At 41.9% G+C, this 25,723-nt stretch overlaps 1 protein-coding gene and 1 long non-coding RNA gene across 4 annotated transcripts in view; one reads left to right on the forward strand and one right to left on the reverse strand.

Moving 5' to 3' along the window:
• LOC115136019 (opioid-binding protein/cell adhesion molecule-like) overlaps positions 1–25,723 on the forward strand; it is a 346,162-nt gene that overhangs the window by 221,775 nt on the left and 98,664 nt on the right. Inside the window, exon 1 of one of the 3 annotated variants that reach the window (XM_029671348.2) lies at positions 12,463–13,831. The exons of the other annotated variants lie outside the window; for them this stretch is intronic. Within the exon in view, the coding sequence (XP_029527208.1) occupies positions 13,752–13,831 (80 nt within the window). The 5' untranslated portion in view covers positions 12,463–13,751. Of the gene's footprint in view, positions 1–12,462; positions 13,832–25,723 lie in introns of those variants that run through there. 3 annotated transcript variants of the gene reach the window in all.
• Positions 10,222–12,384, reverse strand: LOC115136020 (uncharacterized). The gene is made up of 5 exons (XR_003864559.2): positions 12,255–12,384; positions 11,475–11,559; positions 11,330–11,395; positions 11,183–11,229; positions 10,222–10,969 (listed from the first exon to the last, which is right to left on the reverse strand). It is a non-coding gene; the product is annotated as an uncharacterized LOC115136020 (long non-coding RNA).

A 25,723-nucleotide genomic window follows, 5' to 3' on the forward strand; every position in this document is an offset into this window, starting at 1 on the left:
GTGTATATACACTAAGTTGACTGTGCCTTTAAACAGCTAGGAAAATTCCAGACAATGATGTAATGGCTTTAGAAGCTTCTGATAGGCTAATTGACCTAATTTGTGTCCATTGGAGGTGTACCTGTGGATGTATTTCAAGGCCTACCTTCAAACTCAGTGCCTATTTGCTTGACATCATGGGAAAATCTAAAGAAGTTAGCCAAGACCTCAGAGATTTTTTGTAGACCTCCACATGTCTGGTTCATCCTTGGGAGCAATTTCCAAATGCGTGAAGGTACCACGTTCATCTGTACAAACAATAGTACGCAAGTATAAACACCATGGGACCCACCCAGCCATCATACCAAAAATACCTAATTTGCCAATTGGCCTGGACCCTCGACTGACCCTCTACTGCCGACACGGAGCCCCGCCGATCCATCACGACTGGTCCGCCGACATAATCGTCCGAGGGGTTTCAACAGGCTTCTCCGCTGCGACATCGCCAAAGATCCATCTGCTGGCCAAGGCCCGCGAGCTTTCTGAATCGCTGTATCTCCAGCTCACCGCATGAAGAGGAATAAATAAACAGACTCACCCCATCGCGACGTCCCCCAAAGGTTAACTCTCTAGCCCTCGCTATCTCCCTGCTTGCTAATTCGGCCTGCTAACGGCTAGCTTGTCAAGCTCCGGTCCGCTAACTGCTACCTTGTCTAGCTCGGGCCTACGAACTGTTAGCTTGTTAGCACAGGCCTGCTAACCGTCTGTACCACCGCGTCCCAATCACTCTCTGACCCCATTTACTTTCTATCTCTTTTTGATTTTTAATTTGTTTATACCTTCCGAAACCTGCCTCACCCAATGTGATACGGAATCGCTATTACTTTTACTCTTATCTTTATTTTTATGACACTCAAGAACCTCCAGACGCTAACCAGCTAACTAGCTACAAGCTAGTTAGTCATTGTTAGTTAAAAAAAAAAAAAAAAAAAAAAAAAAAACCTGAATCACTCGCCAGCCCCCCTGCCCATCCACCGCTGCCCCCTGGACACTGATCTCTTGGCTACATAGCTGACTCACGCTGGACTGTCCATTAATCACGGTACTCCTTTCTGCTTGTTTGTCTTACCTGTCGGCCCCGTTGCCTAGTCAACGCCATTTTACCTGCTGTTTGTTGTGCTAGCGGATTAGCCTCGCCTACTGTTTTTAGCTAGCTTTCCAAATTCAACACCTGTGATTACTGTATGCCTCGCTGTATGTCTCTCTCAGATGTCAATATGCCTTGTATACTGTTGTTCAGGTTAGTTATAATTGTTTTAGTTCACAATGGAGCCCCTAGACCCACTCTGCATACCCCTGTTACCTCCTTTGTCCCACCTCCCACACATGCGGTGACCTCACCCATTACAACCAGCATGTCCAGAGATACAACCTGTCTCATCATCACCCAGTGCCTGGGCTTACCTCCGCTGTACCCGCACCCCACCATACCCATGTCTGTGCATTATGCCCTGAATATATTCTACCATGCCCAGAAACCTGCTCCTCTTATCCTCTGCCCCCAACGCTCTAGGCGACCAGTTTTGATAGCCTTTAGCCGCACCCTCATACTACTCCTTCTCTGTTCCGCGGGTGATGTGGAGGTAAACCCAGGCCCTGCATGTCCCCAGGTACCCTCATTTGTTGACTTCTGTGATCGAAAAGCCTTGGTTTTATGCATGTCAACATCAGAAGCCTCCTCCCTAAGTTTGTTTTACTCACTGCTTTGCACACTCTGCTAACCCTGATGTCCTTGCCGTGTCTGAATCCTGGCTCAGGAAGGCCACCAAAAATTCAGAGATTTCCATACCCAACTATAACATCTTCCGTCAAGATAGAACTACCAAAGGGGGCGGAGTTGCAGTCTACTGCAGAGATAGCCTGCAAAGTAATGTCATACTTTCCAGGTCCATACCCAAACAGTTCGAACTACTAATTTTGAAAATTACCCTCTCCAGAAATAAGTCTCTCACTGTTGCCGCCTGCTACCGGCCACCCTCAGCTCCCAGCTGTGCCCTGGACACCATTTGTGAATTGATCGCCCCCATCTAGCTTCAGAGTTTGTTCTGTTAGGTGACCTAAACTGGGATATGCTTAACACCCCGGCAGTCCTACAATGTAAGCTAGATGCCCTCAATCTCACTCAAATCATCAAGGAACCCACCAGGTACAACCCTAACTCTGTAAACAAGGGCACCCTCATAGACGTCCATCCTGACCAACTGGCCCTCCAAATACACCTCCGCTGTCTTCAACCAGGATCTCAGCGATCATTGCCTCATTGCCTGTATCCGCCACGGAGCCGCAGTCAAACGACCACCCCTCATCACTGTCAAACGCTCCCTAAAACACTTCTGTGAGCAGGCCTTTCTAATCGACCTGGCCCGGGTATCCTGGAAGGACATTGACCTCATCCCGTCAGTTGAGGATGCCTGGTCATTCTTTAAAAGTAACTTCCTCACCATTTTAGATAAGCATGCTCCGTTCAAAAAATGCAGAACCAAGAACAGATACAGCCCTTGGTTCACTCCAGACCTGACTGCCCTCGACCAGCACAAAAACATCCTGTGGCGGACTGCAATAGCATCGAATAGCCCCCGTGATATGCAACTGTTCAGGGAAGTCAGGAACCAATACACGCAGTCAGTCAGGAAAGCTAAGGCCAGCTTCTTCAGGCAGAAGTTTGCATCCTGTAGCTCCAACTCCAAAAAGTTCTGGGACACTGTGAAGTCCATGGAGAACAAGAGTACCTCCTCCCAGCTGCCCACTGCACTGAGGCTAGGTAACACGGTCTCCACCGATAAATCCACGATTATCGAAAGCTTCAATAAGCACTTCTCAACGGCTGGCCATGCCTTCCGCCTGGCTACTCCAACCTCGGCCAACAGCTCCGCCCCCGCAGCTCCTCGCCCAAGCCTCTCCAGGTTCTCCTTTACCCAAATCCAGATAGCAGATGTTCTGAAAGAGCTGCAAAACCTAGACCCGTACAAATCAGCTGGGCTTGACAATCTGGACCCTCTATTTCTGAAACTATCTGCCGCCATTGTCGCAACCCCTATTACCAGCCTGTTCAACCTCTCTTTCATATCGTCTGAGATCCCCAAGGATTGAAAGCTGCCGCAGTCATCCCCCTCTTCAAGGGGGAGACACCCTGGACCCAAACTGCTATAGACCTATATCCATCCTGCCCTGCCTATCTAAGGTCTTCGAAAGCCAAGTCAACAAACAGGTCACTGACCATCTCGAATCCCACCGTACCTTCTCCGCTGTGCAATCTGGTTTCGAGCCGGTCACGGGTGCACCTCAGCCACGCTCAAGGTACTAAACGATATCATAACCGCCATCGATAAAGACAGTACTGTGCAGCCGTCTTCATCGACCTCGCCAAGGCTTTCGACTCTGTCAATCACCATATTCTTATCGGGAGACTCAATAGCCTCGGTTTCTCGGATGACTGCCTTGCCTGGTTCACCAATTACTTTGCAGACAGAGTTCAGTGTGTCAAATCGGAGGGCATGCTGTCCGGTCCTCTGGCAGTCTCTATGGGGGTGCCACAGGGTTCAATTCTCGGGCCGACTCTTTTCTCTGTATATATCAATGATGTTGCTCTTGCTGCGGGCGATTCCCTGATCCACCTCTACGCAGACGACACCATTCTATATACTTTCGGCCCGTCATTGGACACTGTGCTATCTAACCTCCAAACGAGCTTCAATGCCATACAGCACTCCTTCCGTGGCCTCCAACTGCTCTTAAACGCGAGTAAAACCAAATGCATGCTTTTCAACCGATCGCTGCCTGCACCCGCATGCCCGACTAGCATCACCACCCTGGATGGTTCCGACCTTGAATATGTGGACATCTATAAGTACCTAGGTGTCTGGCTAGACTGCAAACTCTCCTTCCAGACTCACATCAAACATCTCCAATCGAAAATCAAATCAAGAGTCGGCTTTCTATTCCGCAACAAAGCCTCCTTCACTCACGCCGCCAAGCTTACCCTAGTAAAACGGACTATCCTACCGATCCTCGATTTCGGCGATGTCATCTACAAAATGGCTTCCAACACTCTACTCAGCAAACTGGATGCAGTCTATCATAGTGCCATCCGTTTTGTCACCAAAGCACCTTATACCACCCACCACTGCGACTTGTATGCTCTAGTCGGCTGGCCCTCGCTACATATTCGTCGCCAGACCCACTGGCTCCAGGTCATCTACAAGTCCATGCTAGGTAAAGCTCCGCCTTATCTCAGTTCACTTGTCACGATGGCAACACCCATCCGTAGCACACGCTCCAGCAGGTGTATCTCACTGATCATCCCTAAAGCCAACACCTCATTTGGCCGCCTCTCGTTCCAGTACTCTGCTGCCTGTGACTGGAACGAACTGCAAAAATCGCTGAAGTTGGAGACTTTTATCTCCCTCACCAACTTCAAACATCAGCTATCCGAGCAGCTAACCGATCGCTGCAGCTGTACATAGTCTATTGGTAAATAGCCCACCCATTTTCACCTACCTCATCCCCATACTGTTTTTATACTGTTTTTTTATTTTATTTTTTTATTTACCTTTCTGCTCTTTTGCACACCAATATCTCTACCTGTACATGACCATCTGATCATTTATCACCCCAGTGTTAATCTGCAAAATTGTATTATTCGCCTACCTCATGCCTTTTGCACACATTGTATATAGACTGCCCATTTTTTTTTTCTACTGTGTTATTGACTTGTTAATTGCTTACTCCATGTGTAACTCTGTGTTGTCTGTTCACACTGCTATGCTTTATCTTGGCCAGGTCGCAGTTGCAAATGAGAACTTGTTCTCAACTAGCCTACCTGGTTAAATAAAGGTGAAATAAAAAAAATAAAAAAAATAAAAATAAATACCGCTCAGGAAGGAGACACGTTCTGTCTCCTAGAGATGAACGTACTTTAGTGCGAAAAGTGCAAATCAATCCCAGAACAACAGAAAATGACCTTGTGAAGATGCTGGAGGAAACAGGTGAAGATGCTGGAGGAAACAGGTACAAAAGTATCTATATCTACAGTAAAATGAGTCCTATATTGACATAACCTGAAAGGCTGCTCAGCAAGGAAGAAGCCACTGCTCCAAAACCGCCATAATACAGCCAGACTACGGTTTGCAACTGCACATGGGGACAAAGATCATACTTTTTGGAGAAATGTCCTCTGGTCTGATGAAAGAATAATAGAACTGTTTGACCGTAATGACCATCGTTATGTTTGGAGGAAAAAAGGGGGAGGTTTGCAACCCGAAGAACACCACCCCAACCGTGAAGCATGGGGGTGGCAGCATCATGTTGTGGGGGTGCTTTGCTGCAGGTGGGACGGGTGCACTTCACAAAATAGATGGCATCATGAGGGGGAAAATACGTGGATATATTGAAGCAACATCTCTAGACATCAGTCAGGAAGTTAAAGCTTGGTCAGGAAGTTAAAGCTTAGACAATGACCCCAAGCATACTTCCCAAGTTGTGGCAAAATGGCTTAAGGACAACAAAGTCAAGGTATTAGAGTCGCTATCACAAAGACAACCTCAATCCTATAGAAAATGTGTGGGCAGAACTGAAAAAGCATGTGCAAGCAAGGAGGCCTACAAACCTGACTTAGTTACACCAGCTCTGTCAGGAGGAATGGGCCAAAATTCACCCAACTTATTGTAGGAAGCTCGTGGAAGGATACCCAAAACATTTGACCCAAGTTAAACAATTTAAAGGAAATGCTACCAAATACTAATTGAGTCTATGTAAACTTCTGACCCACTGGGAATGTGATGAAATAAATAAAAGCTGAAATAAATCATTCTCTCTACTATTATTCTGACATTTCACTTTCTTAAAATAGCGGTGATCCTAACTGACCAGGGAATTTTTACTCTGATTAAATGTCAGCAATTTTGAAAACTGAGTTCAAATTAATTTGGCTAAGGTGTATGTCAACTTCAGACTTCAACTGTATGTGTATGCATCAATTCAAATCTGGCATATATACTATACTACATATATACTATTATGTGCACAGTTAAATGTTTAACTGTTTCTGGATGTTTTGGAATGTGTTTCTCAAATGCAACGTAATCCCATAGAACACAGTGTAGGAATCTGTGCCATTGTCATCTGCATATCAAGCTGCTATTTTGAGGTAATGAAGTGGAGACACGATGTTCCCATCCTTACATTCCTTCACCAACTGTACTCAACTGTACCTCTGTAGAATGGAATCAGACTTAAGCTATTTAAGGGTTATTTCCAATCTGCACAACCAGCAATAGGGTTATTGAGGGTTATTTCCAATATGTGCTATAGCAGTGTTTTAACATTGCATTTTGTTAGGTTCTGATTGTTAGGTTATTGTAAAGGAATATCATCAACCCATTTTGTGTGGTGATAGCTGTACAGCATCAAGCTCTATTGCCAAGAAGGCTTTTGGTCTATGGTGCGATGAAACATCCCCATTTGGTGAGTGGTTTAGAGTTTGTGGACGCATACCCATTCATTGGCAGGCCATTTCCCATTCCTTGTTATAATTGACGGACTGGCTTCAGAAGAAGAGGGGCGTATCGCCACATTCTCTTTCGGGTCAATCATCCACTTGACTAGTTAGCCATCATCTTTTGTAGGCTGACACATATAGAATGCTATTGAACTCAGCCTGACTGTGTTGACACCAAAAATGCAGCAGAGAAATGCTCAGGCACACCAATGTACACTATATATACAAAGGTATGTGGACACCCCTTCAAATTAGTGGATTTGGCTATTTCAGCCACACCCGTTGCTGACAGGTGTATAAAATCGAGCACACAGCCATGCAATATCCATAGACAAACATTGCCAGTAGAATGGCCTTACAGAAGAGCTCTGTGACTTTCAACGAGGCACTGTCATAGGATGTCACCTTTTCAACAAGTCAGTTTGTCAAATTTCTGCCCAGCTAGAGTTGCCCCGGTCAACTGTAAGTGCTGTTATTGCGGAAATGTCTAGGAGCAACAACGGCTCAGCCGCAAAGTGGTAGGCCCCACAAGCTCACAAAATGGGATCGCCGAGCACACAAACTCACTACCGAGTTCCAAATTGCCTCTGGAAGCAACGTCAGCACAATAACTGTTCATTGGGAGCTTCATGAAATGGGTTTCCACAGCCGAGTAGCCCCTTAGTTCCAGTGATGGGACATTTTAACGATACAGCATACATTGACATTCTAGACGATTTTGTGGCAACAGTTTGGGGAAGACCCTTTTCTGTTTCATTATGACGATGCCCCTGTGCACAAAGCGAGGTCCATACAGAAATGGTTTGTCAAGATTGGTGTGGAAGAACTTGACTGGCCTGCACAGAACCCTGACTTCAACCACATCGAACACCTTTGGGATAAATTGGAACGCCGACTGCGAGCCAGGCCTAATCGCTCAACATCAGTGCCCGACCTCACTAATGCTCTTGTGGCTGAATGGAAACAAGTCCCTGAAGCAATGTTCTAACATCTAGTGGAAAGTCTTCCCAGAAGAGTTGAGGCTATTATAGCAGCAAAGGGGGGACCAACTCCATATTAATGCCCATGATTTTGGAATGAGATGTTCGGCCAGCAGGTCTCCACATACTTTTGGTCATGTAGTGTATGCTGTGCGGTTAGTTCTGTTCGAAAAATATCTCAGAATCTGAATTCCATTTGGATGTTGTCCTGATGTGCAGCTTGTTACTCCCAAATTACTATTGCTACTTTGAGAGGGGAAAAAACGTGAGTTCATGGTAAGAAAATGGCTAATTGTGTGTAAGGCAAATTAAAGGGACTGATCAACATAAAGCCATTTGTGAAAAGCTCTGGTGATTCATACTGATTGTCTGGTGCTATGCACGTTTTTTGAAAGGGAGAATGCATCCCCTCTAATTATGCATCGTTATTCACTACAGAAAGTAGTATACGTGCTACAATATGTAGGGTTAAGGTTCATCAGTGCCAAAATGTGAGAAAAATACCCAAGAAACTGTGATGGCCATATGCATGACTTCAAACATGCTAATATTCTGTTCCATATGGACGGAAGTGACATCGGTTTGCAATCTTGTGTGTCATGTCATGACAAAACATGTCAATGAGAACTCAAGTGTCAATCAACTGGCACTAATGGATATAATCATCTACATTATGACAAATGTATGTGAAAATCTAAATAATCAATATTCAATCATAGAATATTTAATTAATTGAGATCATTTTATGGCTTTTTAGTCTTCTTCCATGGCCTTTATATTCATGCTATATATCTGAGGGCAACATTTGGTCGGGCTGTATTGAGGGCTTTGCCATTCAAATTATGTAAATGTATTTTTTGAAGTGAAGGCCTTCTCCTGGCTGATTGATTTGATTTGCTATGGCAATGGACTGATAAATGGACACGTTGCTGAGAGATTCACAATGGGAATAGCAGATGTGACGACTCATGAATGCATATTTGCAAACAGACAAACCATAGATGATATCGCTCGTCTGTCAGCATTTGTCCCTTATTATGATGATATTCGGACGAGTGGATGATTGGATGATTACAATTTGTGTAAAGCACCTGACAATGATATGAAAGCACTGACATAACTGACAATCTTTTTAAATGTCACCGTTGGCAGAGATATTGAACTTTGCAGAATATTGTTTAGCTATCTATAATCATGTCCATCTGCCGTGGTAGTTATACCTCTATTTGTAATCTGAGAACGTTGCCATTTCATGGTCTGCTAAACCCTTTTTGGGTCATTTTGCTATGCAAATGTGCACCAATCAGACTTCCTTATCAAGTCCAAGGACAAACTAAACCATTGTGGTATTATACACCGTCATATTATTATTGGTTTCTTTATCAATTAGATAGATGAATTAGCTCTAATTAGTTCCTCTGTTCATTGTGTTTTTTGGCTTTGTTCTGAAAAGCAAATGTCCTTTGTTTGACATGTTTATACAAAACAAACATCAAAATCATTGTCGTGGTAAACTCCCAATCAGAATTACACCTTTATCTCGTTTTAGGCTACCGTAATTATATTATATGTCAACTTTTTTTTGTCCATAACAATATGATAGTGCCAATAATCATTGGGCAGGTAGATAGAAAAGGGATCCAAAAATGGTAAAACCCAGACTCCAAGATATAACTCTGGTATACGTTTGTTTGCAAAGGAGATCTTCTGGTCCATCTGTGCACATATTTGTAGTGTAAACCACTTCTTGAGGCATTAATTATCCATTGGTATGTTTCCATTCTATTTCTCAATATTTAGTTCTGAATTTTGTGTTAAAGATGTTCTTTTCTCGCTGGGTGGGAAAATAGGTCCCAGAGAATACAATAGAGCTTTGAAGGAATACAGGCAAGATGCAACTTATTAAATATGCATCAGAGCCAAAGCAAGCCATCTGGCTTCTATCACCTGCCTGAGAAAAAGATAATTGTTAACTTCACGAAGAATGCGTTCCAGCAGTGAAAGCTGCTGGGTTAGAGCAAATTTTTGGAGAATACAGTTTTGACCTTATCATTCTGTCATTAAGGCGTAATTACAGATATTTTGTTAATCATTTGTCTAATTTGTACAAAGCTGCCAAATGATGAGGCACAGAGACAGTTGTCAGATGCCTTTTTAACATTGCAGTTCAATGCAACATTTCTTATCGTTTTTGGGAGGAATTTGTGTTATAGATAACACTATAGTAGATAGCCAGTTTTAATACAACACATTATAGGTATTAGAGACATTTAGCATAAAGTGTGATCACTATCTGTAATTATACAAATACACTCCAGATGTAATGTATCTCCCTAACTGTTACCCTATCGGTAAAAACCGTGCTCAACTCATTTTGAAATCCTCTTTACCATATTTAATGTTTGTGAGGGAACAGCTAACCATCAGTGGGGAACAATCAGGGCCCTCTACGCCCTCAGAGGGCCTAAGGATAGATACCAATCTGTATATATTTTTGTATATAATTTGAAATTTTGTTTTTTATTGATTTAATCTTTTTTGTCTTAATTGTAACAAGTACCCATGACTGCAGTGTGCAATTTGGGTCAGGGCTCAATGTGGGCAGAGTCCATTTTTGAACCCGCCCACATTTGACCCCACCCACTTTGTTGTAGTCTGAGGTTTGACAGTCACACTGAATACAAACACACATGTTTGCGCAAGGCACACGTTGAATACAAAGTATTTTATTTTTGAAGAGTGTAAGAAATATTATATAAAGTATCAGCAGATGTGTTGTAACACTTTTTGCTTCATGCTATTTTTGAGACAAGCTACTGATATTGTTGCAGTGATCAACAGACTTGTTATGTATGTCATGTACTGTTAAAATTGTGTTGATAAATGTTGTAACTTTAATTATATTATTTCATTGAGCATATATATATATATATCTACATACACACAGTTACTACCTATCCTTATAATGCTATTTACTTTCCTCATGAGAATGGAGACAGACTATACCATATAGACATACTGACAAGCTGAATGTGTTTTGTACATTAAGTTATACTAGCTCCAGTAAAGAGATCAGAGGCTCGGGTGACTTCTACGTCATCTTTACTAAACAACATAACACATTTAACACAGCAGACAAAAACAAGGTTTGACCACTCCTCAAAAATGGCTTCACACCTGCTCCTCAGAAGAGGCAAAGACAGTCATTTTCTTGTTGTCAACTGCCTCCACATAGAACATATCATAACCTATCTGTAACAGGAACATGAATGGTTCCTTGAGGATAATATTTTCATCTTCATCCAGGCCATCATACAGCCGTAGTTCTTTAAGGGTTGTAAATGCGGTCTTTCCTGTCCATTCCAATTACACTGAGGGAAATAGTGCTTTTAAATGTTTGGAGTTCGCACCACCTTGCTGCCTCTAGGGTGTCCCTTAGAAGAACACCTGCTTCCTTGAAGAAAAAGGAATAATAAATATTAAGAGTAGTGCCTCATTGGGTGATCAAGTTAAATTACACCCTACTTTCATAATAGCACCATGCAAACAAAAGCCAATATTACTGAAGGAATTTTCAGTGATATCTATAACTACTCAACAAGTAATCACAACTATTATATCTTGCCATGCATCAAGCCTTCAGTATTACACACAGGAGACTACATACCCAGTTCACAGCTCCCAGTTAGCTGTGCATTTTGTTTTCCGTATCGTCTAGAAAGAAAACATATTGTGGTCATTAAGTAATGTAAGGTAACCTCTAGGGACGTGTGTACCTGAATGCACTTACTTTAGCTAATAGCCTATACAGTACCTGATCCTACAGAGCTGGATGCTGATGTGACATGCTGTGACTTCTTGGGGCATCTTCTACATCATCCTGAAATATATTGGAGGGGGGGGGGGGGTTAAGTCTTTAAACATTGGTTTAAGACTATACCACTCATCATGACACCTACCTGTAGTAGGTGAAGTCACAGACTGTCACATCAGCATCCAGCTCTGCAGGAGTTTGATCTATGCATTTTGTATGTAGTGTAAAAACTGTAGGAAATAGGTCCCCAAAAAAGTGTCAAGAATCATAAACAAGAAAAAGTATGAGCAATAACAGTTTTGAACACAGTTGGAACTGAATTAGCCCAATTATTTTTCACAACATGTATGGGTTTTGCTGGACCAGAAAATGTATTTTCGACTGCAAACACACCATTTCTCATATCAATGTACTCACATGCCAACAATCTTTCCCTGGACACTGTTTCAAAGCAATGTGTATGCTTTCCTCGTAAATGTGTTTTGAAGTTTTTCTTATTTAACTTCAGTTTGCAGTGTGGACAAGTTACAATGACTTTTCTTAACTTGCCATGTATGTTGGGACCAGGTGATTTCATTATTGTATATACTATGGAGGCTGTGTAGACTCGCTATGTGTAACTAAGGGAATGGCATCAACGATACACATTTAGAGCCAGCCAAACACAACAAGGCATACATTGAAGAAACACAGACAATCAACGATCAAATCGATTACATAACTGTACATGTAAACATAGGCTTACTACTCAAGTAGAAAACTTTGTCCAAATAAGAGTCCCTATTGTGCGCAATTAGCTAGCTCACGTGCAAATGGGTGCTAATTAACGCTAACATCGGTGCGGCAGTTGGTCATAAAAATATACCACTGCACTGGTATAACATGAATATCACAAAGTACATTATGGATAATGAGTCTCACTTACTTCCATGGTTTATATTTTTATCCATGTAGGTTAGGTTCGATTAAGATTTGCTTTCGTTGACGTTGATACATTCAACGTTTACCTCCAATTTGGGTGACCTTGATGGAGAAGGGAAGGGTTTGGGTTAACGTTAAACGTGTTTGACTACGCCCACACTGAGAACGACCCCGAACTGCACACTTACAGTCAGGGGCTTCTCAATTGTAATGATCTTCCTATTGAATTTCTTCAGTTTATGTTGGAAAAAGAAGGGTTATTATCCAAGAGAAAAAAATATCTAATCAGAATTTTTATTTTGTCGTCTCTTGGTAGAAATAATCAAGCTGGGCTCAACGCTCAGTGTAACGTGAGTGTATGTAACGATGGCAACTGCAAAGAGAGTAATCGAGGACGGTGTGGTGGCTAAATTGTTAGCATCTGTAGCCGATGTGAAATTGCTAGCTAGTTAGCGGGGTGTGCACTAATAGCGTTTCAATCGGTGACATCACTCGCTCTGAGACCTTGAAGTAAGGGAAACTACTTGGAAATACTGGATTTAATGGCTGAGTATGACAGCACGTTAAACTGCCATTTGGCTACGGCTACCATGTTCACAGGCACTTCAAGCAAAATGACCTAGTGCAAACGGTTGCGAATGTAATGACATATGTCATGAGGGAAGAATTGAAGAAAACCCACTTTGGAACCATCATGGTTGACTCAACAAGACATCAGCAATGTAACCCAAATATCTTACGTGTTGCGTTACACACACCGAAATGTTTTTCAAATGTGAGGATGTAACTGAGGATAAACAGGAAAAAGCGTTTGCTGCCCTAATTATCAGCTTTTTAGAGGAGCGTGAATGCACGGCCAAAGTTGTGGCACAGTGTTACGATTGGGCCGCAGTCATGGCCTCTGGTATAAACCGAGTACAAGCCAAGATGAAAGAAACAGAGCTTGCGGTATAGTTCATTCATTGCTATGCGCACATTCTTAATCTGGTGATGTCACAAGGTACCGGTAAACTAAAAGAATGCAAGATTTATTTTCTCATTTTTGTGGCCTAGCAGCTTTTTTCTCAAGATTTGTCAAACGAACAAAACTACTGGATGAAATATGCCAGCAAAGACTACCCTGAGTGGCGCCACTACGATGGAACTTCTCCTCACGCTTAGTTTGCACTGTGTATGAAAAATTGGCGTAACCCATTGAACTCTTTGAATACATAGTGGACCATCACGATGACTCTGATGAAGACACTGTTCACAGCTCAGATGGATACATGATGCACCTGACAAGCTTCGAGTTCTGCTTCCTGCTATCCGCGTTCTACTCCATATTTGCATACACCAATGCTCTGTTTGGAATATTGCAGAACAGGGAGTTTGACATACAGCTCTACTTATCCATGGTGGACGACTTCTGCAACACCACAGAGATGGAAAAGGAACATTCAATTCCATCTACGAGGACACTGTGAGTGAGACCGGAGTTCCAAGGGGGCGCAGAACACATATGCAAGGAGACGTTCGTGGGCAGTACCAACAACTACACAGTGCGATCATCGACAGCATTGTCACTCAGCTAAGAAACAGGTACAATAACATGAAAGGCTTATGTTCCCTGCCCGCCTTGACCCACAAAAGTTCCCAATATATAGGGAAACGCGAACGTTATGTACTCAATGTCTGACTTCGAGGGTAAGATCTGATCTGCTCCACTTTCACCAGCAGAAGAGACTAATTGATAGTATGCACCAATTGTATCTGCTTACCTGTCTAGTTTTTACCATTCCAGTGTCCACTGCATCAGTAGAAGGAACATTTTATGCACTAAAAAAGATCAAGACATTCCAGGAACACCACTGGACAGGCGTGACTGTCAGCCCTGGCTTTGATCACAATCAAAAAAAAACTTTTTTCGAATTTAAAATCAGAAGACAAGCTATATGAGCCCATTTCATTAAGAATGACAATAGAATGGACTTAGTTTTTAAAGGATAATCATAATGGTGAGTGGGACTTTTTGTTTTATTCTACAGCTTGCTTTTTGTTTTTTGTCATATAATTTCGTGTAAAATATTATTTAAACTTTAGATCACTGGTTGTGTGGTAAAATTAAAAAGTAATGATTTTGCAAGTGGAAGTACTGGGTACATGACATTTCATGTTGTGGTGCATTTTTTATATTTTTTATTGTTGCATGCTGGAGATAAAACAAATTTGGATTAGCTAACTCACGTGCAATTGGAACACAGGAGTGATCGTTGCTGATAATGGGCCTCTGTACGCCTATGTAGATATTTTATGGAATATCAGCCGTTTCCAGCTACAATAGTCATTTACAACATTAACAATGTCTACACTATATTTCTGATCTATTATATTTTAATGGACAATTTTTTTCATTTTCTTTCAAAAACAAGGACATTTCTATGTGACCCCAAACTTTTGAACGGTAGTGGATATATAATAATAATTTGGATACCACTGTTTTACACGGTCAGGATTAGATAATATATGCAAATGTATTGTGTATATATTGGTGTGGCCATGCAGTTGCATGACACCAATCTGAATGAAGCATAGACGAGACCCCAGATCAATAACAAACAATAGGCTGCATTCAGCAGTGGTGGCAAGCCAGCAAAATATTGACTCAGTAGAAAGTCATACAGTATAGCTCTGTGTCCACCATCCCAGCTGTTTTGACAGCTTTGTTTTGTGAACTTGTATACCATTGTGGTTACCAATTATGTATCTAATTTGAACTATCAGTGGCAGCAGTAACCACACTGTTTTGCACCTCTCCAATGTGATGGCTCAAAAAGGATGCCATGGCTGGTGGGTGTTGCATATTGGTAGTGGATGAGGTGATTTGAGCACCAATAAAAAATGCCAATCAAATCCAATGGATTATTATTACAAAAATGATAATGGCCGTGGTTCGGTCTGTGGCGCTGTTTCCCCTACAGTGGATTCCATCTTTAGCACATACACTGTATCTACAGTAGATGCTCTCATGATCAGCAGGGTAGCCTAGTGGTTAGAGCGTTGGACTAGTAACCGGAAGGTTGCAAGTTCAAACCCCCGAGCTGACAAGGTACAAATCTGTCGTTCTGCCCCTGAACAGGCAGTTATCCCACTGTTCCTTACATTGAAAATAAGAATTTGTTCTTAACTGACTTGCCTAGTAAAATAAAGGTAAAATAAAAATAAAAGTCATTGCTCTACTGTAGGCTATTTAGACAAGATATACACTGCATTTGGAAAGTATTCAGACCCCTTGACTTATTCCACATGTTGTTACATTACAGCCTCCTTCTAAAATTGATTAAATTGTTTTTTCTCCCTCATCAATCTACACTCAATACCCCATAATGACAAAGAAAAAACTGTTTTTTAGATTTTTTTTGCCAATTTTATAAAATAAAAAAACTGAAATATTACATTTACATAAGTATTCAGACCCTTTACTCAGTACTTTGTTGAAGCACCTTTGGCAGCGATTACAGCCTTGAATCTTCTTGGGTATGATGCTACAAGTTTGACACACCTGTATTTGGGGAGTTTCTCCCATTCTTCTCTGCAGATCATCTCAAGCTCTGTCAGGTTGGATGGGGAGCGTCGCTGCACAGTTATTTTCAGGTCTCTAAAAATATGTTAGATCGGGTTCAAGTCCGGCCTCTGACTGGGTCACTCAAGGACATTGAGACTTGTCCCAAAGCCACTCCTGCATTGTCTTGGCTGTGTGCTTAGAGTCATTGTCCTGTTGGAAGGTGAACCTTCACCCCAGTCTGAGAACCTGCTCCAGAGCGCTCAGGATTTCATCAAGGATCTCTCTGTACTTTGCTCTGTTCATCTTTCCTTGAGCCTGACTAATCTCCCAATCCCTGCTGATGGAAAACATCCCCACAGCATGCTGCTGCCACCACCATGCTTCACCCTAGTGGTGTTGCCATGTTTCCCCCAGATGTGACGCTTGGCATTCAGGCCAAAGAGTTCAATCTTGATTTCATCAGACCAGATTTTTTTATTTCACCTTTATTTAACAAGGTAGGCTAGTTGAGAACAAGTTCTCATTTACAACTGCGACCTGGCCAAGATAAAGCAAAGCATTTCAACACATACAACAACACAGAGTTACACATGGAATAAACAAACATACAGTCAATAATACAGTAGAAAAAGTCTATATACAGTGTGTGCAAACGAGGTAAGGCAATAAATAGGCCATGGTGGCGATGTAATTACAATATAGCAATTAAACACTGGAATGGTAGATGTGCATAAGATGAAAATGCAAGTAGAGATACTGGGGTGCAAAGGAGCAAGATAAATAAATACAGTATGGGGATGAGGTAGTTGGATGGGCTATTCACAGATAGGCTATGTACAGGTGCAGTGATCTGCTCTGACAGCTGGTGCTTAAAGCTAGTGAGGGAGATATGAGTCTCCAGCTTCAGTGATTTTTGCAGTTTGTTCCATTCATTAGCAGCAGAGACCTGGAAGGAAAGGTGGCCAAAGTAAGAATTGGCTTTGGGGGTGACCAGTGAGATATACCTGCTGGAGCGAGTGCTATGGGTGGGTGCTGCTATGGTGACCAGTGAGCTGAGAAGGCGGGGCTTTACTTAGCAGAGACTTGTAGATGACCAGGAGCCAGTAGGTTTGGCGACGAGTATGAATCGAGGGCCAGCCAATGAGCAGGTCGCAGTGGTGGGTAGAATATGGGGCTTTAGTGACAAAACGGATGGCACTGTGATAGACTGCATCCAATTTGTTGAGTAGTGTTGGAGATGCTTAATGTGAGTCTGGAAGGAGAGTTTACAGTCTAACCAGACACCTAGGTATTTGTAGTTGTCCACATATTCTAAGTCAGAACCGTCCAGAGTAGTGATGCTGGACAGGCGGGCAGGTGCGGGCAGCGATTCCTTCTGGCCACTCTACCGTAAAGGCCTGATTGATGGAGTGCAACAAGAATTGGTTATCCTTCTGAAAGGTTCTCCTATCTCCACAGAGGATCTCTTGAAGTCTGTCAGAGTGACCAAATGGGTTCTTGGTCACGTCCCTGACCAAGGCCCTTCTCCCCCGATTGCCCAGTTTGGCCAGGCTGCCAGCAATAGGAAGAGTCTTGGTGATTCCAAACTTCTTCCATTTAAGAATGATTGTGGCCACTGTGTTCTTGGGGAACTTCAATGCTGCAGAAATGTTTTGGTACCCTTTCCCAGATCTGTGCATTGACACAATCCTATCTTGGAGCTCTAAGGACAATTCCTTTGACCTCATGTCTTGGCTTTTGATCTGACATGCACTGTCAACTGTGGGACCTTATATTTACAGGTGTGTGCCGTTCCATTCATGTCCAATTCAGTGAATTTACCACAGGTGGACTCCAATCAAGTTTCAATGGAACCAGGATGCATCTGAGCTCAATTTCGAGTCTCATAGCAAAGGGCCTGAATACTTATGTAAATCATCTTTTTCAGTTTTATTTTTGATACATTTGCAACATCTCTAAAAAGCTGTTTTTGCATTATGGGGTACTGTGTGTAGATTCATGTGTAGAGGCTTTTTAAAAATGTAATCCATTTAAGGGTAACGTAACAAAATGTGGAAAAAGGGAAGTGGTCTGAATACTTTCCAAAACACTGTATATATATATATATATATGTATGAGCCTTAAAGTTTATTCTTATACCTTGACACTAGGTACAGATTTTGACTTAAACTGTACACATGGAACTAAAAATACAATTGGTAAGTACACATTCAATGACTCTTCAAGGCTATTTGAAGATTTACTGCATCAGTAGTCCCAGACAGCCAATGAAATGTAAGCAGATTAGAATCAAGCACCAGCAGTGTATGTATAATCTAAATCACATTGAATCTTGGTTCGGCTTCTCCTTAATTCCAGACATTGTAACTTTCTGAATTAGTTAAGAATCATTAAGCAATGTTGGTGAAACACAACAGAGACCCCAGTTCTAGCAGCGAGAAAGGAAAAACAAAATGGTTACACTTGAAACTCACAGTTTGCTTTGGAGCAGTGTAGCTGGAATTGGTTAATTACAGTAGCTGAACAGTGAAAAACAGTTAAATTGAATTAAAGGCACAGCTGAATAGATGTTTTATCATTCCATGTAGTCAATCATTTTTGGATGCTTAAGATGCTTTTTTTCTGCTGCTTTTTCAGGCGTGCATCAAAGCATATTCTTATGACGCTCAAAGACTGGGATATTGTGAGCCCCCATGGCTGTGTTTGCACAGGCAGGCCAATTCTGATATTTTTTGCACTAATTGGTCTTTTGACCAATCACTTTAGATCTTTTTCAGAGCTGATCTGATTGGTCAAAATACCAATTAGGGAAAAAAATATCAGAATTGGGCTACCTGTGTGAACGCAGCCATTATGCACATGAGCCATGAAAATCCCAAAGCTACTTACTATCTGCTTATTCTGGAGAGCCATTGTGTTCCGTGCTTTGCCAGGATGGCTAATTTCAAAACCCAATATAGACTGTTTATAGATGTTTGTGACAAAATTAATCTCTCTTTGTCAAATTCCTATCCTCACAAATACCTGAATACATTTTCATCTGTTTGAGGACAAGATATATGGATTGTCACATTATGTAAGAATACAGAAAGGAGTTCAGAAGAATGATAAAGAATAGGAGCAGCAGAATTGAAGGTTGTGAGGTTTGATTGTCATTGGTCTATTGTGATGATAATGCAAAAGCTGAACTAGCTGAACCCTGAAAACAGATGTTAGCTGGCTGGTCTATCTGCTAGCCTTTAAGCTAGGAACTAGCAAGTAAATTAGATAGCAACTAGCAAGTAACAGAGCTAGCAAGTACCTAGGCTAGCAAATCACTAAGCTAGCAACTAGAGCCCTTAAACTCAACTCTGGACCTCAAAGCCAGTTCCACTGCATTTTTTCATTGTTCCCCTCTAATCAGGGACTGATTTAGACCTTTGACACCAGGTGTGTGCAATTAACTATCAGATAGAACAGAAAAACAGCAGGCTCCAGACTTTTTAGTGTAAGAGTTGAATACCCCTGAACTAGAGGGTGCACATACTCTATAAGAGCCAAATCCTAATTAAGGATTTTGTCCATAGTGAAGTAGCAGGTTTGAATCCTGACCTCTATAAGTATTATAACATATACAAACATTCTACTTCTTTGACCAGCACAAAATAAACAGGTTTTAGTTAGCTATCATGTATAGCAAAACAGACTCAAAGCCCCCATATGGCCTCATAGCTTGATATATCGTACAAGATAATTCAAACCCCCTTCTTTTGTTGACAGATCTAGAGGGAACTAGGATTGGACTGCCATTTTCACATTTCAAGAAAAGCCAATCATTCTGTGAAAAGGTGTATTGAAGATTTGATGGTTTTCTTGCTTCACTTGTAAAATTCCTCATTCAGCTGTATTCCCTACAGACAGCCCACCAGTGGAGCACATATGTAGTATTTTCCATTGGACTAGATTTGTCCGGGACTTGACAAATGACACTGTCGTTATGCTCAGTGTCATGTGTTCACTCTACATAATTAGGAAAGGGCACTCCATAATTCATCCTTGAGAAAGAAGGGTTCTGTAATAAAATCACAACTCTGTTTAATTTCAATTTAATATTTTTTATTATAGAAAATACATTATAGTGAATATAATAATCCTACTTCTGTCATAAATAGTACACAGATGAAGTTATGAACAGACCTTTTAAAACAAACCATTGCTTTGGACTAAAAACAATGCTCTATTTTCAGAGTCCACAAGCCAGTTACCTTTACCTTCAGAAGGCATTTGCCCTGAAGTAGTAATGCATGGTTTGACCACCCTTAACCTTTCTGGGATATTCGGGACCAACAGCCAGTGAAAGTGCAGGGCGCCAAATTCAAAACAACAAAAATCTCAATTAAAATTCCTCAAGCGTACAAGTATTTTACACCATTTTAAAGAAACAATTCTCGTTAATCCAGCCACAGTGTCTGATTTCAAAAAGGCTTTACAGCGAAAGCACCACAAACAATTATGTTAGGTCACCACCAAGTCACAGAAAAACACAGCCATTTTTCCAGCCAAAGAGAGGAGTCACAAAAAGCAGAAATATCGATAAAATGAATCACTAACCTTTGATGATCTTCATCAGATGACACTCATAGGACTTCATGTATGTTTTGTTCGATAAAGTGCATATTTGTATCCAATAATCTCATTTTACATTGGCGTGTTATGTTCAGTAGTTCCAAAACATGCGGTAATTTTGCAAAGAGCCACATCAATTCGCAGAAATACTCATAATAAACATTGATAAAAGATACAACTATTATACATGGAACTTTTAGATAAACAACAGAGACCAAACCAGCCAAAGAGATATCCGCCATGTTGTGTAGTCAACATTAGTCAGAAATAGCATTATAAATATTCACTTACCTTTGATGATCTTCATCAGAATACACTCCCAGGAATCCCAGTTCCACAATAAATGTTTGATTTGTTCGATAATGTCCATTTATGTCCAAATAGCTAAATCCAAAGTCACGAAGCGCGTTCACTAGGAGCAGACAAAATGTCAAAAAGTTCCGGTACAGTCCGTAGAAACATGTCAAACGATGTATAGAATCAATCTTTAGGATGTTTTTAACATAAATCTTCAATAATGTTCCAACCGGAGAATTGCTTTGTCTGTAGAAAAGCAATGGAACGCGAGCTACCCCTCACGTGAACGAGCGTCATGAGTTTGTGGCACTCTGCCAGACCACTGACTCAAAGAGCCCTAATGAGCCCCTCCTTTTCAGTAGAATCCTCAAACAAGTTTCTAAAGACTGTTGACATCTAGTGGAAGCCCTAGGAAGTGCAACATGACCAATATCCCACTGTTTCCTCAATAGGGAATGAGTTGAAAAATGACCAACCTCAGATTTCCCACTTCCTGGTTGGGTTGTTTCTCAGGTTTTCGCCTGCCATATTTATTTATTTGATTTATTTCACCTTTATTTAACCAGGTAGGCTAGTTGAGAACAAGTTCTCATTTGCAACTGCGACCTGGCCAAGATAAAGCATAGCAGTGTGAACAGACAACACAGAGTTACACATGGAGTAAACAATTAACAAGTCAATAACAGAGTAGAAAAAGAAAAAAAGAGAGTCTATATACATTGTGTGCAAAAGGCATGAGGAGGTAGGCGAATAATTACAATTTTGCAGATTAACACGAGTGATAAATGATCAGATTGTCATGTACAGGTAGAGATATTGGTGTGCAAAAGACCAGAAAACTAAATAAATATAAACAGTATGGGGACCCCCATAGAGACTGCCAGAGGACCGGACAGCATGCCCTCCGATTTGACACACTGAACTCTGTCTGCAAAGTAGTTGGTGAACCAGGCAAGGCAGTCATCAGAAAATCCGAGGCTACTGAGTCTGCCGATAAGAATATGGTGATTGACAGAGTCGTAAGCCTTGGCAAGGTCGATGAAGACTGTTGCACAGTACTGTCTTTTATCGATGGCGGTTATGATATCGTTTACTACCTTGAGCGTGGCTGAGGTGCACCCGTGACCGGCTCGGAAACCAGATTGCACAGCGGAGAAGGTACGGTGGGATTCGAGATGGTTAGTGACCTGTTTGTTGACTTGGCTTTCGAAGACCTTTCAAAGGATGGATATAGGTCTGTAACAGTTTGGGCCAGGGTGTCTCCCCCTTTGAAGATGGGGATGACTGCGGCAGCTTTCCAATCCTTGGGGATCTCAGACGATATGAAAGAGAGGTTGAACAGGCTGGTAATAGGGGTTGCGACAATGGCGGCGGATAGTTTCAGAAATAGAGGGTCCAGATTGTCAAGCCCAGCTGATTTGTACGGGTCCAGATTTTGCAGCTCTTTCAGAACATCTGCTATCTGTATTTGGGTAAAGGAGAACCTGGAGAGGCTTGGGCAAGTAGCTGCGGGGGGGGGGGGGGGGCTGTTGGCCGAGGTTGGAGTAGCCAGGAGGAAGGCATGGCCAGCCGTTGAGAAATGCTTGTTGAAGTTTTCGATAATCATGGATTTATCGGTGGTGACCGTGTTACCGAGCCTCAGTGCAGTGGGCAGCTGGGAGGAGGTGCTCTTGTTCTCCATGGACTTCATAGTGTCCCAGAAGTTTTTGGAGTTAGAGCTACAGGATGCAAATTTCTGCCTGAAGAAGCTGGCCTTTGCTTTCCTGACTGACTGCGTGTATTGGTTCCTGACTTCCCTGAACAGTTGCATATCGCGGGGACTATTCGATGCTATTGCAGTCCGCCACAGGATGTTTTTGTGCTGGTCGAGGGCAGTCAGGTCTGGAGTGAACCAAGGGCTGTATCTGTTCTTAGTTCTGCATTTTTTGAACGGAGCATGCTTATCTAAAATGGTGAGGAGGCGTCCCATCTAGAGCTCTGGAAATGCAAATGCGCTACGCTAAATGCTAATAGTATTAGTTAAAACTCAAACGTTCATTAAAATACACATGCAGGGTATTGAATTAAAGCTACACTCGTTGTGAATCCAGGCAACGAGTCAGATTTTTAAAATGCTTTTCGGCGAAAGCATGAGAAGCTATTATCTGATAGCATGTAACACCCCAAAAGACCCGCAGGGGAAGTAAACAAAATAATTAGCATATTCGGCGCTACACAAACCGCACAATAAAATATAAAACATTCATTACCTTTGACCATCTTCTTTGTTGGCACTCCTAGATGTCCCATAATCACTATTGGGTCTTTTTTTTCTCGATTAAATCGGTCCATATATAGCCTAGATATCGTTCTATGTAGACTGTGTGATAAACGGAAAAAATAGCGTTTCATAACGTAACGTCATTTTTTAAAATTCAAAAAGTCGACGATAAACTTTCACAAAACACTTCGAAATACTTTTGTAATGCAACTTTAGGTATTAGTACACGTTAATAAGCGATAAAATTCATCAGGAGGCGATGTAAATTCTAAAGATGTCCGTCTCGAAAAAATGTCTTGGAGAGAGCTCGACCAAAACATCCGGTCGGAGACCGGAGGGAATCGGTTCCCTTGTGTCAAGAATCAAGAATCAAAGCCGAATCAAATGACAAGACTCTAGACAACGTGTGGAAGCTGTAGGCACTGCAACCTCGGCCTCATTTAATTCGGTTCACTTTGAACAACTCCTGGAAGTAGCGCAAGGATATTTATTTCCATTTTCAGTGATCAGATTTTCTTGCACTTTTCGATGAAACGCACGTTCTGTTATAGTCACAGCCGTGATTTAACCAGTTTTATAAACGTCTGAGTGTTTTCTATCCACCCATACTAATCATATGCATATACTATATTCCTGGCATGAGTAGCAGTGTGCTGAAATGTTGCGCGATTTTTAACAGAATGTTCGAAAAAGTAGAGGGTCGACTTAAGAGGTTAAAGAATGACCAGGCATCCTCAACTGACGGGATGAGGTCAATGTCCTTCCAGGATACCCGGGCCAGGTCGATTAGAAAGGCCTGCTCACAGAAGTGTTTTAGGGAGCGTTTGACAGTGATGAGGGGTGGTCGTTTGACTGCGGCTCCGTAGCGGATACAGGCAATGAGGCAGTGATCGCTGAGATCCTGGTTGAAGACAGCCGAGGTGTATTTGGAGGGCCAGTTGGTCAGGATGACGTCTATGAGGGTGCCCTTGTTTACAGAGTTAGGGTTGTACCTGGTGGGTTCCTTGATGATTTGTGTGAGATTGAAGGCATCTAGCTTAGATTGTAGGACTGCCGGGGTGTTAAGCATATCCCAGTTTAGGTCACCTAACAGAACAAACTCTGAAGCTAGATGGGGGGCGATCAATTCACAAATGGTGTCCAGGGCACAGCTGGGAGCCGAGGGGGGGTCGGTAGCAGGCGGCAACAGTGAGACTTATTTCTGGAGAGAGTCATTTTCAAAATTAGTAGTTCGAACTGTTTGGGTATGGACCTGGAAAGTATGACATTACTTTGCAGGCTATCTGCAGTAGACTGCAACTCCTCCCCCTTTGGCAGTTCTATCTTGACGGAAGATGTTATAGTTGGGTATGGAAATCTCTGAATTTTTTGTGGCCTTCCTGAGCCAGGATTCAGATACGGCAAGGACATCAGGGTTAGCAGAGTGTGCTAAAGCAGTGAGTAAAACAAACTTAGGGAGGAGGCTTCTGATGTTGACATGCATGAAACCAAGGCTTTTTCGATCACAGAAGTCAACAAATGAGGGTGCCTGGGGACATGCAGGGCCTGGGTTTACCTCCACATCAGCTTAAATGTTAAATGTATGAAGCGAGGGCCAGCCAACGAGAACGTACAGGTCGCAATGGTGTGTAGTATATGGGGATTTGGTGACAAAACGGATGGCACTGTGATAAGACTGCATCCAATTTGTTGAGTAGGGTATTGGAGGCTATTTTGTAAATGACATCGCCAAAGTCGAGGATTGGTAGGATGGTCAGTTTTACAAGGGTATGTTTGACAGCATGAGTGAAGGAGGCTTTGTTGCGAAATAGGAAGCCAATTCTAGATTTAACTTTGGATTGGAGATGTTTGATGTGAATCTGGAAGGAGAGTTTACAGTCTAACCAGACACGTAGGTATGAGTTCTGTTATACTCACAGACATAATTAAAACAGTTTTAGAAACTTCAGTCTTTTCTATCCGAATATACTGATTATATGCATATTCTAGATTTTATGGTTGAGTAGCAGACAGTTTACTCTGGGCAATTTATTAATCCAAGCTACTCAATACTGCCAATAGTCACCAAGAAGTTAGTGGCTGTTTACAATTGAAACAGTGTGCTTTTGTCTAGTGTGTTGTCTTGTGTTTGGTAATGGAAAACAGAATCTCTGTTCCCTACACTCTGGGGTCATGCTCTAAAGCAGTGGTTCCCAAACTTTTTATAGTCCCGTACCTCTTCAAACATTCAACCTCCAGCTGCGTACCCCTTCTAGCACCAGGGTCAGCACACTCTCAAATGTTGTTTTTTGCCATACTTGTAAGCCTGGCATACATATACATATACACATATACATTTATTAAACATAAGAATGAGTGAGTTTTTGTCACAAACCGGCTTGTGGGAAGTGACAGAGCTCTTATAGGACCAAGGCACAAATAATAATATAATAATAATTAATTATTTTGCTCTTTATTTAACCATCTTACATATAAAACCTTATTTGTTCATCGAAATTGTGAATAACTCGCCACAGGTTAATGAGAAGGGTGTGCTTGAAAGGGTGTACATAACGGAATCTCAGTCTTAAATCATTTTCCACACACAGTCTGTGCCTGCATTTAGTTTTAATGCTAGTGAGGGCCGAGAATCCACTTCCCCATAAGTACGTGGTTGCAAAGGGCATCAGTGTCTTAACAGCGCGATTTACCAAGGCAGGATAATCTGAGCGCAGCCCAATCCAGAAATCTGCTAGTGGCTTCTGATTGAATTCAATTTTCACAGAAC

This window comes from Oncorhynchus nerka, linkage group LG10 (genome assembly GCF_034236695.1).
Source record: "Oncorhynchus nerka isolate Pitt River linkage group LG10, Oner_Uvic_2.0, whole genome shotgun sequence".
In the NCBI taxonomy this organism is placed as follows: Eukaryota; Metazoa; Chordata; class Actinopteri; order Salmoniformes; family Salmonidae; genus Oncorhynchus; species Oncorhynchus nerka.